At 35.9% G+C, this 16,420-nt stretch overlaps 1 protein-coding gene across 1 annotated transcript in view; it reads right to left on the bottom strand.

Annotated features, from left to right (window-relative positions):
* LOC149844349 (protein EXPORTIN 1A) overlaps window positions 1–16,420 on the bottom strand; it is a 38,421-nt gene that overhangs the window by 10,602 nt on the left and 11,399 nt on the right. The window contains exons 14-19 of the mRNA XM_089997183.1: window positions 13,652–13,855; window positions 13,316–13,375; window positions 10,154–10,264; window positions 9,358–9,455; window positions 3,581–3,689; window positions 1,468–1,533 (exon numbers count right to left, since the gene is read on the bottom strand). Of these exons, the coding sequence (XP_089853309.1) occupies window positions 1,468–1,533; window positions 3,581–3,689; window positions 9,358–9,455; window positions 10,154–10,264; window positions 13,316–13,375; window positions 13,652–13,855 (648 nt within the window). The remainder of the gene's footprint in view (window positions 1–1,467; window positions 1,534–3,580; window positions 3,690–9,357; window positions 9,456–10,153; window positions 10,265–13,315; window positions 13,376–13,651; window positions 13,856–16,420) is intronic.

Genomic DNA, 16,420 nt, shown 5'->3' with positions numbered 1-16,420 from the left:
TAGCTTGAAGTTTAGTTATTTTCATGTCTTATTTATGTGCTTACACTATAAAATATAGTCCTGATTCATCTGAGTCACTGAGTCAACCCGTTGACTTATGAGTCAAGGACTGGACGATCCGAGCCCAAGCTTGCCAACTATATTTCACTCCTTTCATGAACCCTTAACCTACAATGAGGCTAAAGAAATTCCCGAATGGATTAATGTCTTGAACCTAGAATTAGGAACCCTTGAGGTAGCCAAAACCTGGAAAATTCAACCACTACCTATAGGGAAAAAGACTGTAGTGTATATATATAGTATTATGTTTTTGTAAACTGAGATACGTATTAGGGGTATTTCAGTCATTTCACTATGTAATATATGTCAGTCCTCTAGGGAATGACTTGTCATTTGTTTATTTATTAATTTTCTGTTTTTTTTATTTATTGTACTTTATAGCTGTTGGTCTGGTCCAACTAGCCGTTGGACCAGTCCCAATGGCTATAATTATAGTCGTTGGAGCTGGGCTGGTCCAATGGCTAGTTGGGTCAGCCCCCTTGTGCCTTGGAGTGCCTATTTAAAGGCACTCCCTCTCTTGTATTATGTTTTTGTAAACTGAAATACCCATTAGGGGTATTTCAGTCATTTCACTCTGTAATATATGTCAGTCCTCTAGGGACTGACTTGTCATTTGTTTATTTATTAATTTTCTGTTTTTTTATTTATTGTACTTTATAACTGTTGGTCTGGTCCAACTAGCCGTTGGACCAGTCCCAATGGCTATAATTATAGCCGTTGGGGCTGGGCTGGTCCAATGGCTAGTTGGGCCAGTCCCCTTGTGTCTTGGAGTGCCTATTTAAAGGCACTCCCTCTCTTGTATAAGCAATGCTTTCTAAAGCATTTTCTAAGTGAAAGTTATATTTTTTGTGTGTGTTGTGCTAAGCCCATAGTGGCTTTGTATGTCCTATTGTATGTTTAACACTGGATGCACTCTTTTGTTTCTTGTTTGCCCTTATTGGGTTCTCTATTGTACATTTGGCTGCTCCTTTCAAAAAACATGATTCAGAATCACTTTCTAATTTGCTTGAGATTCAGAATCACATGGGATCTCATGTGATTTTGAAGCTCAAGCAAATTGAAAAGTGACATTTTTGCAAAGGAAAATGAGATTCACTTTCTCACAGCTTAACGTATCAGATTCACTTTCTCATTCAAATGAGAAAGTAAATCAGAATGATCCAACCCAACGTGCTCTAAATAGCGTGCCCTGAACAATAGATCATCCTCAGATGACTAGGTCATCCTCGGGTGAGATTGTAAAAAGACTATCAATTTGATTGATCTAACACTGGCAAGCATTTAATTTTTTGAACAGTAGTTCTGAATCATGATCAAGTATAGCACTGGAAGAAAAACAGTATAATTGAAAAATAAAGGGAACAATGGTGAATGCTTCAAATGAATAAACTGATATATTGTTTTTACCTGAACAATTACAAACTTCCTCTTGCATTTCTGAACAATCTTCAAGAATGTATCACAAGCCATATCCTGACAGTTACACAGAATAAAATGTCAATTATAAGCAAGCAAAATATATAGCACAGTGTTCTCTTAACCACAGATCATCTCTATTGTGTTATTATATAAAGTTATAAACAAGAAAAACATGCATGCAAGCAGATTCACACAAACACAGATGGGGACAGCTGTAGGCTTAATGTGTATAAGATATCTAACCGAAAACAAAGACAATAATCAAACCCAAAGCAAGCAAATATCAATGTGAAAACAGTAAGAATAAGTAAAGAAATATCAAATGAATAAAATACCACCAATCACATACAATGGATGCAAGTTTGGCCAGTTAATGGAAACACATAAAACAATGAATCGTTTGATCAACCAAATCTTTAGTCTTGGGATTTGTGTGTTTTGGGACCTCCACGTGTTATGAGTTTTGATATTTTGTAACTGAACTATGTATAAATGAACTCTCATTTGAATGAAATGAAAAGATTAGTTGGTTTTGAATCTTGGGTTCAATTCAGTGTTCAGTGTTTTCTCTTAAATCGGTCCGTTGTTTTCAATATCATTAAAAATATCATTTCAAAAAAAATCTGCAAATTTGGAGAGCATCACAATCATTGGTATCAAAGCGAAGTTATCATAATGGTCAAAGATTCGAAATAGAAGCTCGAGATCCGCATCCTGCCAACCGCCTAAGCCTATTAGTATGGGTAGTATTTTAGTGTGAGGTATGAATATGATTGTTGTTTGTTTGATAGAAGCATTGAATAGATTGTTTGTTTCCAGGTATGTTGTGTACATCTGCAAGTTAGTTCCTATAGTGATTAGATTTATTTGTACATTTTTATATGCCAAGATATTCAGGTGACTGGATGAGTCAGGGGGATTTTATTATGGAGGCTCTTTTGGCCCTTACCCAAACTGTGTAGACGCAGTCGTCACAGGGAATAATGTACAAGAGATTCATGAGCATGGATCCTCCTTTATTTACGGGTACTAATCCAGAGCGAGCTGAGTTCTGAATCCAAGATATCGAGAGCGTGTTCGAGGTTTGAAATGTGCCCGCATCAAAAATATGTTCATAAGTGATAGAACAACCCTACAACCTCATTAGGCTCACATACAGTACACCAACAGGTCATGTATCCATTTGGTTCATCTCTAGAAGCAAGTCATGTTCATCTGGCTAACTTTTAGAATCATGACATGCATTCAACCACAAGTTCTCAATTCAAGACTGTTAGGACATAATTTCTTAGTCATTAGAAATTTGTGCCATAAATCATACAAAATGATTTTGGCTCTAAAGACTTTTACTGCTGATTCATAAACATGTTACCATGTGGGCCCTACAAAGGTTTATCTGGACAACAAATGGTCAAAATCTAGACTACATACATCATAATACCATCTATTTCTATTGGCACAAGCATATAGATAATAGGTTCATCAGTCACCACAATTCAAGGCACAAGCAAGTAATTATTATTGAATCATACAATGTGTGCTTGTGTGTGAGAGAGAGAGAGAGCACATACTTATCAGTAAAAGGAAATGTTGGTCCTTATTATAGATAGGCAAAAAGGCCTACATACATCATAATACCATCTATTTCTATTGGCACCAGCATATAGATAATAGGTTCATCAGTCACCACAATTCAAGGCACAAGCAAGTAATTATTATTGAATCATACAATGTGTGCTTGTGTGTGTGTGTGTGAGAGAGAGAGAGAGAGAGCACATACTTATCAGTAAAAGGAAATGTTGGTCCTTATAGATAGGCAAAAAGGCCTAGTTCGCCCAAGAATGGAAGCACTAGATAATATCTAAAGAACCCATCTATGTCCCAGAACACGTAATCAAGACAAGCATGTAGATAAATTTTGATTGACCAACTGTAGCTAAACACAACATTGATGCAAAAAAAAGGCTAATCCAACATTTATCAAGCAAGCCCATACTCATCCAACACATTTTAATACAATAGCTTACTAGAGAACAAAGACACAAAGAGAAATCCTGAAATAGATAATGGATGATATAAAAAACTGATCTGAAGGGCTGACCTGAACTCCAGGATGAGTTTCATGCATGAACTCAAACAACTTATTCACAACAGTCTTAAGAAATTTCCAGTGAGCCCTCAAAAACCTGGGGTACTGTCCAACCACATACCTGCAAAGTTAACATTAAGCAAAATAAGGAAAATCATGTGCATGCTATTAAAATACGTAAATACATTGTATATATATGTGTGTGTGTTGTATACATGCATATGTATGTGTACATATATGTATATATATATATATAGATTCTTTTTTTATTGTAAATTATTTTTATTTATTTTAGTCAACTAGAGTTGACTAAGACTAGCTGTTAGAGTTGGTCTAACGACTAGCCATTAGACTAGATCTAACAGCTAGATTTCTAGTCGTTAGATCTAGTCTAACTGCTAGAGAGTTCTCTCTCTTGTCTCTTATTGCTGTCTTCTCTCTCCCTTACAACAACAACAAACAACAACAACAACTACGCCTTCATCCCAAAACAATTGGGGTCAGCGATATGAACCAAAAAAGAAATTCATTTTGGGTCTTCCACATGAATCCTTTTCCTCCAATCATTTCTATCCAACGCCATGTCCTCGGTGAGGTTCAAAGCATTCATATCCTTTCCTATCATCTCCATCCAAGTCTTCCTAGGCCTACCCCGACCTCTTTTAACTAATATATTTTCCCATTTCTCCAACCTTCTAACTGGAGCATCATTAGGCCTTCGCCGAATGTGTCCAAACCACCGTAAACGATTCTCTCGCATCTTATTTTCAATGGGTGCAACACCTACCTTCTTACGTATCTCTTCGTTCCGAATCTTATCTTTTATTGTATTTCCACACATCCATCTAAGCATCCGCATCTCAGCTACACTCATTTTTTGAATATGATGTCTCTTGGCAGCCCAACATTCCGTACCATACAGTAAAGCGGGTCTAATAGTCGTCCTATAAAACTTTCCCTTCAACCGCAATGGCATTCTACGATCGCACAGCACTCCAGTAGCACTTTTCCATTTCATCCACCCAACCTTTATCCTATGATTTACATCTCCATCAATTTCTCCATACTTTTGAATGATGGATCCCAAATATTTGAAATAATCATTCACCGGTATATCTTGCTCACCAAGCTTCACTACACTCCCATCACTACTTCGTTGCTTACGACATTCCATATATTCAGTCTTACTCTTACTCAACTTAAAACCTCTAGCTTCCAATGTCTGTCTCCATAATTCTAACTTAGCATTAACCCCAGCTCTAGACTCATCAATCAAAACAATATCATCAGCAAACAACATACACCACGGTACATTTTCTTGAATTGATCTCGTAAGCTCATCCATCACTATCGCAAATAGGAAAGGGCTTAAAGCAGATCCTTGATGTAACCCAACCGTTATCGGAAAATTGGTTGTCACCCCTCCACAAGTGCGGACATTGGTTACTACTCCTTCATACATATCTTTAATTATACTAATGTACTTGAGAGAAACACCTTTCTTCATCATTGTCCACCAGGGAACGTCCTTAGGTACTCTATCGTATGCCTTCTCTAAATCAATAAAAACCATATGCAAATCTTTGTTCCTCTCTCTATATCTTTCAATAAGTTGTCTAAGAAGATGTATAGCTTCCATAGTTGTCTTCTCTCTCCCTTGATGTATATAAATATAGGACTTCCCCCATTGTTTGGTATGCTACTTGCATACTTGTGATCAATCAATAAAATAATATTTTTATATTGTGAGTCTTCTTTGTCTATACCCATTGTGGGTTTTGTGAGTGTGCCCTTAGTGGCCACTTTTGTGTTTGCCCATTGTGATTCTTGGTGGATACTTTGTTCGTGATCGAAGGCTCTTGGTTTTTTTAATGGTATTAGAGCTTGGATATGCTTGCTCATTGGTGATTGACGTTCAAGTGTTCTTGTGATCGTGTATTGCACTCTTGAAGATTGGATTGATTCTTTGGTTTGTGTGATAGTGGATCTTAACCAAAGTTCATGGTGTGGTAAGTGTGCTCTTTTGTTATCAACATCTATCTCCCTTTCTCACCTCATCTCTCTTTTCTCTCTCTATCTCGCTTCCTCTTTGTAAGAATGGATGACAAAGAAAGTGTCACCATCATACCCAATAAACTTAACAATACCAACTATGTAATGTGGTCTTCTATGAGGATCATATTTGGGGAAAAGGATTGTGGGGATTAGTTGACGGATCCAACCTGAAGACTAAACTAATTCTTACTAAGGTGGAGAAATAGAAGGAAGTTCCTCTTTTGGATGGGGAATGAAGTAAGGCCATATTCAACTACAAGAAAAAATGGAAAGAGTAAGAATGGGACATGCCAAGATAATGTCTTGGCTCGTTAATAGTATTGATATTAAAAAATGTTCATGTTAATAATGCCTGAAAATACCTCAAAAATAGGTATTCCCTAAAAGATATTTGACATGTGTGCAATTTAAAAGACAAGGTTCGGATGATAACCCAAAGAGACAAAAGCATTAGAGAATACTACAATGAGTTATCCGAACTTTAAGAAGACTTGGTCCTTCTTGAACCAAAGTGGCATTGTTCTCAATACATTGAGTTCCCACAAAAACAAATTGATATAGAGCATTTTTACCAATTCGTAAATGAGATAGTACCCGAATTCGAATCCACTAAATTGACTCTTGTACATAGAGAAAAAATCCCATCTATTGTTGTACTATAGAAGAGCTAAGTATGGAGGAGAATAGGTTGAAGAAAAATTCACTCAAGAATGATGAAGAATCCATTTTAGTCGTATCTAGGTTGAGTACCTACACTCGCACATACAAATCACCTCAATGGACACAAGGCAACGAGTATGACAACAAAAGAAAAATTAGTTGTCATCATTGACATGAACCAGGACATATTAAACCTATGTATCCAAAGTTAAGAAAAAGGGAAGAAAAGAATATGGCTACGGTTGAATCACAAGAGACTAAGGACGTAAACAACTTACAAGATTCATCCGTTGGAATAGTTAAGTCCTTGTCACAATTGATAGAAGCTTTTCAACCTCTTCTTAGAGGGTCATATTTTTTAACTGAAGTCACGGTCTCATCCTACTCCAACCCCAATAAGTTTCTTTGGCTTCTTGATTTCAGTACAGTGTTTCACATGACCCCAAATTTTGATATTTTATTTGAATATCATACTAACTCAAGTGTGCTTATTGTTTTCACTGTCGATGGCACATCTCTTACTCTTAAATCGAAAGGATAGGGACTCTTGGAAAAAGCTTTCGAAACTCTAAAAAGATGTCAATTCCAAAAATTAGATATATTCTCAAATTGAATTTAAATCTCTTATCTGTTTCACAGATATCGAACCATGGTTGTGATATCTCTTTTTCATCGAATGGTTGTTGAGTGCAGGATCGCCAGTTGGGAAAGTTAATTGGGCAAGGCCATAGAGAAGGAAGTCTATACTGCATGGATATTTAGGATATGCCCAAGAATACATCTTGTTGTAATGTCCAAAAATTAGATTTAGACTTATGGCATAGAACATTAGGACATTTAAATGTATCCAAAGCTCCATATTTTAGAAACTTGAAAAATTTTTGTAACATTGATAATTTTAATTTGTAATGATTGTATTCTTGGCAAGATGAAAATATTACATTTTTATAAAAGAACTTTTGTTTCTACTACACCACTTGAGCTAGTTCATTCGGATGTTTGGGGTTCGACACCAATTATGTCAAAAGGTGGATATGCATATTATGTGATTCTTGTGGATGACTTCTCTAGATATACTTGGATCTATTTCCCTAAACATAAAACCGAAGTTTTCTTGCATTTTCAAAACTTTCATAACTTAGTCAAAAATAGGTGCGGCAATAACATTTTTATTTTTCGTATTGATTCAGGGGGGAGAATTTTTATCAAAAGAATTTAAAAAATATTTCAACTTGGATGGCATTACACGTCAAAGATCTTACCCACACACACAACAACAAAATGACTTAGCCAAAAGAAAACATAAGCACATTGTAGTAACTACAAGAACTTTACTTATTGTCAGTCATGTACCTAAGTTTTTTTTGGGATGAAGTCGCTTTAACCGTTGTGCATCTTATAAATAGAATGTCATCTTCATCATTACAAACTATTTCTTCTCTTGAAAATGTTTTTAAACTCACTCCTAATTATTCTAGATTGACATTTTTTTGTTGCAAATGTTTTGTTTTAACCAACAAAAATGATAAGTTTTCGCCTAGGGTCATTCATTTTGGTGTTATAATCCTAAAAATGAAAAATTATATGTTTCAAGAAATATCTTTCTTAGAAAAAGAAAACTTCTCTGATGGTGAAAAATATAAGTAACTGAGTACTCTTTTATACTTGATTTTGGTTTTAAGCAAGATGTTGATGATTGTGATTGTGAGTTTGACCTTGATAATGATAATGAAGTTATAAATGATGTGATTAGTGAGTGAAGAGCAATCCCATAGTGACAAAAATTACTTGCAGTACTCTAGACATAGTGTCCCCAAACCTTCATGTGCACTTGAGAAATATTTTGATATCGAAAACCAACATAAAGTGGAATAAGAAGATCATCTAGATCCTTCAAGCCATCAGAAAATTTTGTGTCTTATGATTCTTTTTCATCCAAGTACAAGGCATGTATATTGTTAATAAATTTCTATGTAAAACCCTCAACTTATGCTCAAGCTAAGAGACTTTTCAAGTGGGAAGAAACTATGAGAGTAGAGTTAGAAGCCTTAGAAAAATTCAATACTTGGACATTTCAAGACATTCCACATAACAAGAAACCTATAAGTTGTAGGTGGGTATACAAGGTGAAAACCAAGAGTGATGGAACCCTCGAAAGGTATAAAGTCATCTTAATTGCCAAAAGATATTTTCAAAAATATGATATAGATTATGAGAAAAATTTTGCTCCCATCGCTAGGATGACCATTATTATGACATTAGTAGCAGTAGCCTCCACTAGAAGTTTGCCTATATATCAAATTGATGTTTATATTGATGTTGATTGGAGAAGTGATCCCAATAATAGACACTCAACTACGGGTTTTGTGTATTTTTAGGAGAATTCCTAATTTTGTGGCGATGCAAGAAGCAAAACAAGATCTCTTTTTCATCAATGGAAGTTGAATATGGAGTCATGGCTACTACCACAATGGAAGTAGTACGGCTAAGTAATTTGCTGGCAGATATGGGAATTCAAGTAACATGAGTCTCAAAAATGTGTTGTGACAATAAAAGTACGATATACATTGCAAGTAACTGTATTTTTCACAAGCACACCAAACACATCGAGATGGATTGTCACTACCTACGAGAGGAGTATCTACATAGCAATATTGATCTGCCCTATATTATATCAAAGTATTAGTTGATGGACTTCTTTAAAAAACCTCTCAACTCTTAGGTTTCACTTCCTTTTAAGAAAACCTTCAGTAATTATATCGTAAGTTTGAGGGAGAGTGTTAAAATATGTAAATATATTGTATATATATATATATATTCTTTTCTTTTTTATTGTAAATTATTTTTGTTTATTTTAGTCAACTAGAGTTGACTAAGACTAGCCGTTAGAGCAGGGCCATTAGACTAGATCTAATGGCTAGATTTCTAGCCTTATGCATCTATGGGTACACAGAGCAACACACATACCATACTTGGCAGCCATAAGCAGGTATATGAATATACATGTGCATAAGAAGCAGCATGGGTGTTGTGGAAAGAAAAAGGTAAACACTGAAACTACCCATGATACTCACATAATGTTACTAGCAATCACAGCTTTATTATCTTTCCCTTTTGTGATTTCACACAGATTCAGCAAATCACGAATAACCATAACCAGAAACCTATTTTCCTGCAAAGGATTAAAAAGAAAACAACAAAAGTAACATTACAACAAAAGAATGGCAAACAAGGACAAACTTTAAAATATAAGTACTCGTTAGCCAAGTGAAGGAGTGGGGGCAAGAGCAAAAGCATCATGAAAGCTCAAATAAAGGAATAACAGAACATTGGCAAATGAGGTAAAAAGATGCATTTTAGTGGTAAGAGAGCCACAATCAGTTGTATCTAGGATATTTAGCTTGTTTGATGCAATCAATAATCTCAGCAAGTCACAATCATATATACTTACTCATCATTTGTATATTTTCAGATCCAACTGAAAAAAATAGAGAAAATCCCAAAAGCTGAATTAGGCCAGTATTGCAATTTATCATTCTCTTCATGGAACTTTGTCTCCTACTCAAGCATACTTGGTTAAAGCCATGTTTTCCAAAGCTTGTGGAGAGGTGCATCATCCAGAAAGCAAGTTTATGGGGGGGGGGGGGGGGGGTGAATCAAGTGGTGACATTAAAATATATATAGCTTGCACAATAAGTTGTTCATCTTTATGTCGAAATTTATTTTATTTTTCTTTCTTATTTTCAAACCCATTTACAATAGAATAGTTTTTCAGTAGAATAAAAGTGTAAGCACAAGTTGCTTGTCATAATATCATTTGCTGTTCATGAAAATGGCAACACCCACTTGTACAAGATTCAGATAAAGTACCTGCTCCTCCACCATAGATCCAGATATTGATCCAATAGCCCAACAAAGAGTGTTCAAGTTATTCCAAGTCCATTCCTCTCTATTTAATTGTTTGCTTAGCTTCTTCAACATCTGCATTGAACAAAGGAAAGATAGAGCTAAATAAAGCAAATATATTCAATTCCACAGACCAATAACAAATTCAACATCACAAAATAATGGATGAAACAAAATTAAGAGATAGAATTTAGGGAAACTTTCAAATAGCCCCCAAACTTTTGGGTCTAATTCATGAACACACCAAAAGTTTGAGAGTTTGCAAATTCGCACCAAAGTTGTAACTTAGGTTAATCAAATCCCCCCAATCATGAAATAACGTTGGGTTGTTCTTGGGTTAACACTAACTCATGTTTTAAAATTACCATTTTACCATTGTAACTCATGAGATGAATTACTAATTTACCCCTATTCTAGAAGCCTGGACAAAGTTTGACCATAGTCCTGTCAATAAAATTTATTTAATGTAAAAAGGTCTATTGATTAGAATGATACTCGAACTCTTAACCTCCCCAATATAAAACAAAAACACTAACCACTACACCAATTAAGAATTTATTGAAAATTTCTAGAAAAAAATTATATAAGCATGTTTAAATTCCAGCAAGCCAATCAATCCAATAATGACCCGACCCACCGATGGCATCACCGGGTCCGTGTTTGGTATGCGTACGCATGAAATTTCGAGTTTGGACTTGGCTTTGCTATCAGGGACGGGTCATTGTTATGTTGATTGGTTTTAGGGTTGTCAATGGGTCGGGTACCCGACCTATCAAGGTATACCTGAACCCGACCAAATGATAAATTTTTGGGTTCGGGTTTTGCTGGGTCACAAAAATGGCATCTCAAACTCAGACCCGCATAATTTCATAAATTTATTTTTATTAAAAATACTCGGGTCAGGTACCTGGAAAAAATCATGTACAAACCTGGACTGCATATTGCTTAGGTCTGGTTTGGGTCGGCTCAAATATCTTTCGGGTTGGTGCTTTCATGCCCATACCCAAAAATTTGAGTTCGGGTTGGGTCGGTACCTGATACAAACCCGACATGTTGACAACCCTACTTGTTGGAATTTAAACATGGTTGTTTTTTATTGGGGAGGTCAAGAGTTTGAGTATCATTGCAATAGTTGACTTTTGTACATTAAGTACATTTTGTTGACAGCCCTATGGTTAAACTTTGTACAGACTTTTAGAATAGGAGTAAATTAGTAATTCATCTCACGAGTTATAAGGGTAAAATGGTAAATATAAAATATGAGTTGTGTAAACCCAAGAACAACACAACTCATGATTGGGGGAATTTGATTAACCCAAGTAAAAACTTTGGTGTGAATTTACAAACTCTCAAACTTTTGGTGTGTGCATGAATTAGGCCCAAAAGTTTGGGTGTATTTGAAAATTTTCCTAGAATTTACAAGAACTTGCTTAATCTCCAAGAATGTGTGAATCAGGAAAAAAACACCCATTACAGAGCATGGCAATGCCTGGAAGAGAGACATGATGACCGTGATAATGCATAAAAGTCAAAAAACCATCACAGTTCTACCATGTGTGCAATCTCAGGCCACAGTTGGGGTCACATTGAAAACTAGGCAAAATTAAAAATTACTTGACCAACAAAGACAAACAACCATGTCTCCTCATGGGAACTCAGTCACAATTATGATTTTTTTTCAACAGAAGAATGTTAACATGGACCAGGTTGAAGGCTGATAATTCTGAAAATGTCTGTTGAACTTTTCACATTTGTTGTGAGTCTGTGACCATTTTTCACAAGCACTGATGAAATTTTAAATGTGACTTTGCATGAAAAGGATTGGAAATTAATCCTTACTGTATTTCTCTTTGATGCCTTTTGGTTAGACAAGGTTTAGAGTTGCAGTTTGGAAAGCGGGAAGTGAAGCACTTCCAAAATTTCAGGAAGCGGGAAGCGCGGGACGACTTAGAAGTGAACCAAGAATCATCTCGGAAGCAAGAAGAGAAGCGAACCGTAAGTGACCTAGGAAGCAAGGTGGAAGAGAGGGAAAAGAGAAAAAAGAGAAAAATGAAGGGAAAGCAAGCTTCCCCTAAATGGGAAGTGTGCTTCCCAATTCTTTTTGGTGCTTCCCAACACGTTTGGGAAGCACCACATTTTGCGCTTCCAAAACATGCTTCGGGGAAGTGTGCTTCCCCCAGGTCCTATGGTGCTTCCGGTAACCCCGTTACTTGATTATGATAAAATGAATGATGCAGATCAAAGCTGTTAAGTACCAAAATAATTGAATTTTGAACAAAATGAGATCAATCACAAAAAAGGATCATCAACATCCCGGGCTCCCATAAAACCTATTTGCACTTGCATGGCTTATTCGTGTAATTTCTCATTAAGAACAGTACATATGGGGAAATAACATGAGAATGAAATAGAGTATCATTGTTACAACACCGACTTCTACTATGACATGCATCCAGGTGGTAGAGTTGGAGAATTGGCCAACTACTATTTGGTAACCACAGAATAACAGCAAACAACTGTGTAATGTCGTAGAACTTTTCAGCATCTCACAGAAACATAATACAACTGCAATTTTGCTTATAATCATCATTAGGATTACAAACATTTACAGAAAAGGCCACTGTTACGATAATTGGGTAATGCCATAGAACTTTTCATAACAGCAAGAATGCAAGCTAATATAAGTTATTATATGTTCATCATGAGGATTACAAATAATTATAGAACTCGAAAACTTCAAACATCAAGCAAGCTGATTAGATAAACAGCATGAAAATAACAAGTTCAGATGCATGTAAATACCAAATACTATATCTTGTTTTTGTTACCATCAGATGGAAGAGGTATGTTGATGCAGAAGTTTTAACTGATGATGTATATGTGAATTTAGAATGCAACTATGAATTTGTTTGAGTTATAATGAGAAAACAAAAGAACAGGGAGAAATATCCATAGCATCCTTGCAGTTAAGTCTTCAAGATGTAAGGGCTGGAATTTTGATAGCATAAAGCTTAGACGAATCTGATACAATACAAAAAAAGCAGGCAAGCAATTCTACCGAAGCACATGGTATTACAGCAAGACCTAAGCATAACTGAGTCACCTCTTTGCATGTGAAGGACATACCTGCTGCTCAGTATCTTCGTGATCTAGATGTGACAAGTATATAAGTGTTTCTCTCATAATCTGCAAATTACAAAATTATAAACAGAGTCCAGCAGAAACATGCATCAAAATGAATTCAACAATTATAAAACAGTTAAAGTAGAAACATAAGCAAAATAAACATTGAGTAATAGTGAATGCAGAGCACCACCAATGCATAACATTAGCACTAGAAACTAAAAAGAAAAAACACATTTAGGATATTAAACTGAAGATCTGAAACCTAAATAGAATAGAATAAGTGCTACAGATTATCACAATCAAATAACAAGTTTCCAAGAACTCGATTAGCCCAACCTTGTACTGAACAAGGACATCATTGTCTTTCATAGTTTCCCGGACAATATTTCCATTTTCATCCTCTACAATCAGAACTTCCTCAGGTTTTGCCATACGGCAAATCATAAGAATTCTCAGCTTAGATAATGGACCAGAATATAACTGACGCCTCTGTAGAAGTTGTGAACCAAGACCATCAGCCATACCAGAGAGCAAAGGCACCTGCAATTACAGATTGTTTTAGGTTGACAAGATCAATGTCGTGATTTAAAAGATGCAACAAAGATAGATTTATATATAACTTCATGAAAAATAGACGTTCTTTTCCGCAGATTTCTGAAAAGTTGCAAGCTGAATGAAAAAAAAGAAAAAAAAAAAACACAAGAGCAGACCATGGTGAACACAGTTGATCATACAAGCTTAGGTTGTGGAAGATACACATCATAAAGAACCACACAGAACATAAATACATTGTGTATGGGTAAGCACAGAGTTGCGCAAGATACATACAATAAGGGACAGAAATTGTAAAATTATGTTTCATTCTATGTCACATGGGCACGAGGTGTGGATTCTGGTACTGATACAGGTTCGAGGGTACGACACGGCAAATTTTAAAATTACAGGTAGGGCGTGTGTGTGTGTGTGTTTGTGTGTGTGTATATATATACATACATATATATGGATTGAATGAACGTTCAAACCCGTATGTTATATAAAATATAGCTTATGGATTTAGGTTTAGATTACAACCGAACTCAAATCCATACGCTATATTTTTATGACATGCGGATTTGGGTTGGGTTATAATCTAAACTCAACCCATATTGTTTTTATATTAAAAAAAGGTTTTTTTTCCTTAACCAATAAGAAAAGAGGGTGAGAAGGGGGCAGGTATGAACCCCCACCACCTCTCTCTCTCTCCTTTTTCTTCTTCAGTTCTTCTTCCTCCTCCTCCCCTTCTTTTTTTATTCTTCTTTCCTCCTTTCCTCCTCCTCTTTCAAGGAAGAAGGTTCAGGTCAGCGGGTCCCGGGCCAGGCCCAACCCCGGCCCAGGACACACCTGGTGCACGGGTAGTACCCAAGCCCATACCTGACGCAGGTGAGTCAGCCTCCCCGACACACCCATGCTACATAGGTTTGACTTGCCTAAAATAGCACCATAAGTAAATATTAACACTACAAGGTGGTTTGTTAAAAGAGCAGTGTCTATAAATATAAATAGAAATATTCTGTTTACAGATAATCTCATCTTCCATGTAGGATAATTCAACAGCAAGACATGAATCCTCAGCCTGAATATTGTTTCCCTTCAATCTATGCAATATTCCATCACTGTCCATCCCTAATGAAATGCTCCAAATGTTTGAATTAAAATCATACAAATAAATGATGATTAAAGTATAGCTGGTTTGTCCAAGATTCATGAGTCTTTCCAAAAAGTAATTTGTTTCAACTTCTCATCAAAAGGCACTGCCTCTAGTGCAATGTGCTACCAACATATTTTATAGGCAATTGCCTGAATCTCCGATCATATGTGTCATCATAATTCATTATCACACAAAAAGGAAACTGAAGGGGTTGCATTTGCTATATTGATTAAAACCTGCAAAAAGGAAATGGATGACTGTTCACACCTGCTATAGCTAATCAGAACATGTATCAAATGCCTTAAGAGCTAGCCAAATTCTTTGTGTGTTAAAGAGGCACGATAACCGAAGATCAATATAGCATTCCATTCATGCATTTTTGCACATGCGATTGTATGAGGGAAAGGTATAAAATACTGTTTACAAAATCATGATTTTTTCAACTTCAGAAAATTAGGGTGTGGTTGGACACATCCTAAACATATTTTTGCAATTTCAAACCACATTGAGACAATTAATCATTCAGCAACGAATTTTGGCATGTTGGACACCAAAAGTGGTGTGTTAAGATATGTAAATGGTGATAGAATTCTGAAAGAAAGAAATGTTTATCTGATACCTAAACTTGTTGATGATAATCATGCTTAAGTCAAATTCACTCCCTTCTCTGTACAAGTCGAAGACCTCCGCACGAGAGAAACATTCGTTGAAGGAAAAACACAAGGCAATATGTACGTATTTCAAGAAGATCCATGTCATTCGGCCTGTCATACCCACGTTGATTCGAAGTCATCATTAGAGTCATATTATTTTTCTCCTGAAAATGTTCTTAGTATCTCTTAATATAATAAGCCTTTTCTATGGCACAGCCGGTTAGCACCTTGTGGAAGTTATTTTATTGAGAAACTTGCTTCCAATAATCTCATTCCCAAAGATAGTCTCAATGTGGAAGAGGGAATTCAAAGGTGTCCCAGTTGTCTTTCATGTAAGAGTAAATTTTCATTTTGTTAATAAAAGAGCTTCACGACCTTTTGAGATAGTGTATTCCGATGTATGGGGGTCTGCTCCTGCTATTGTTACCTCTGGTTCCGGAAGCAAATACTACTTAAATTTTGTTGATAGCTACTCTCGATTCACCTGGATATTCTTCATGAAAAATAAATCGAAAGTTTTTCCTCTGTTTCAGAACTTTCTCTCTGTAGTTAAAAATCAATTTTCTAAGTCCATTCAATTTTTTCAATCTGATGGGGGAGGGGAGTTCACATCCAGTGATTTTATTTCTTTTCTTCAAAATAATGAAATAGGAAGGGTGTCTTGTCCACACACACCACGATAAAATGTGATTGCTGAACGGAAACACAGACACATCGTTGAAAGTGCGATGAGTATGATGCATGACAGCAATCTCTCTATTTCCC

Source organism: Nuphar pumila, chromosome 2 (assembly GCF_984573655.1).
Source record: "Nuphar pumila chromosome 2, dmNupPumi1.hap1.1, whole genome shotgun sequence".
NCBI lineage: Eukaryota > Viridiplantae > Streptophyta > Magnoliopsida > Nymphaeales > Nymphaeaceae > Nuphar > Nuphar pumila.
The sequence above is the reverse complement of the archived record's forward strand: the minus strand, read 5'-3'. Positions and strand labels throughout refer to the sequence as shown.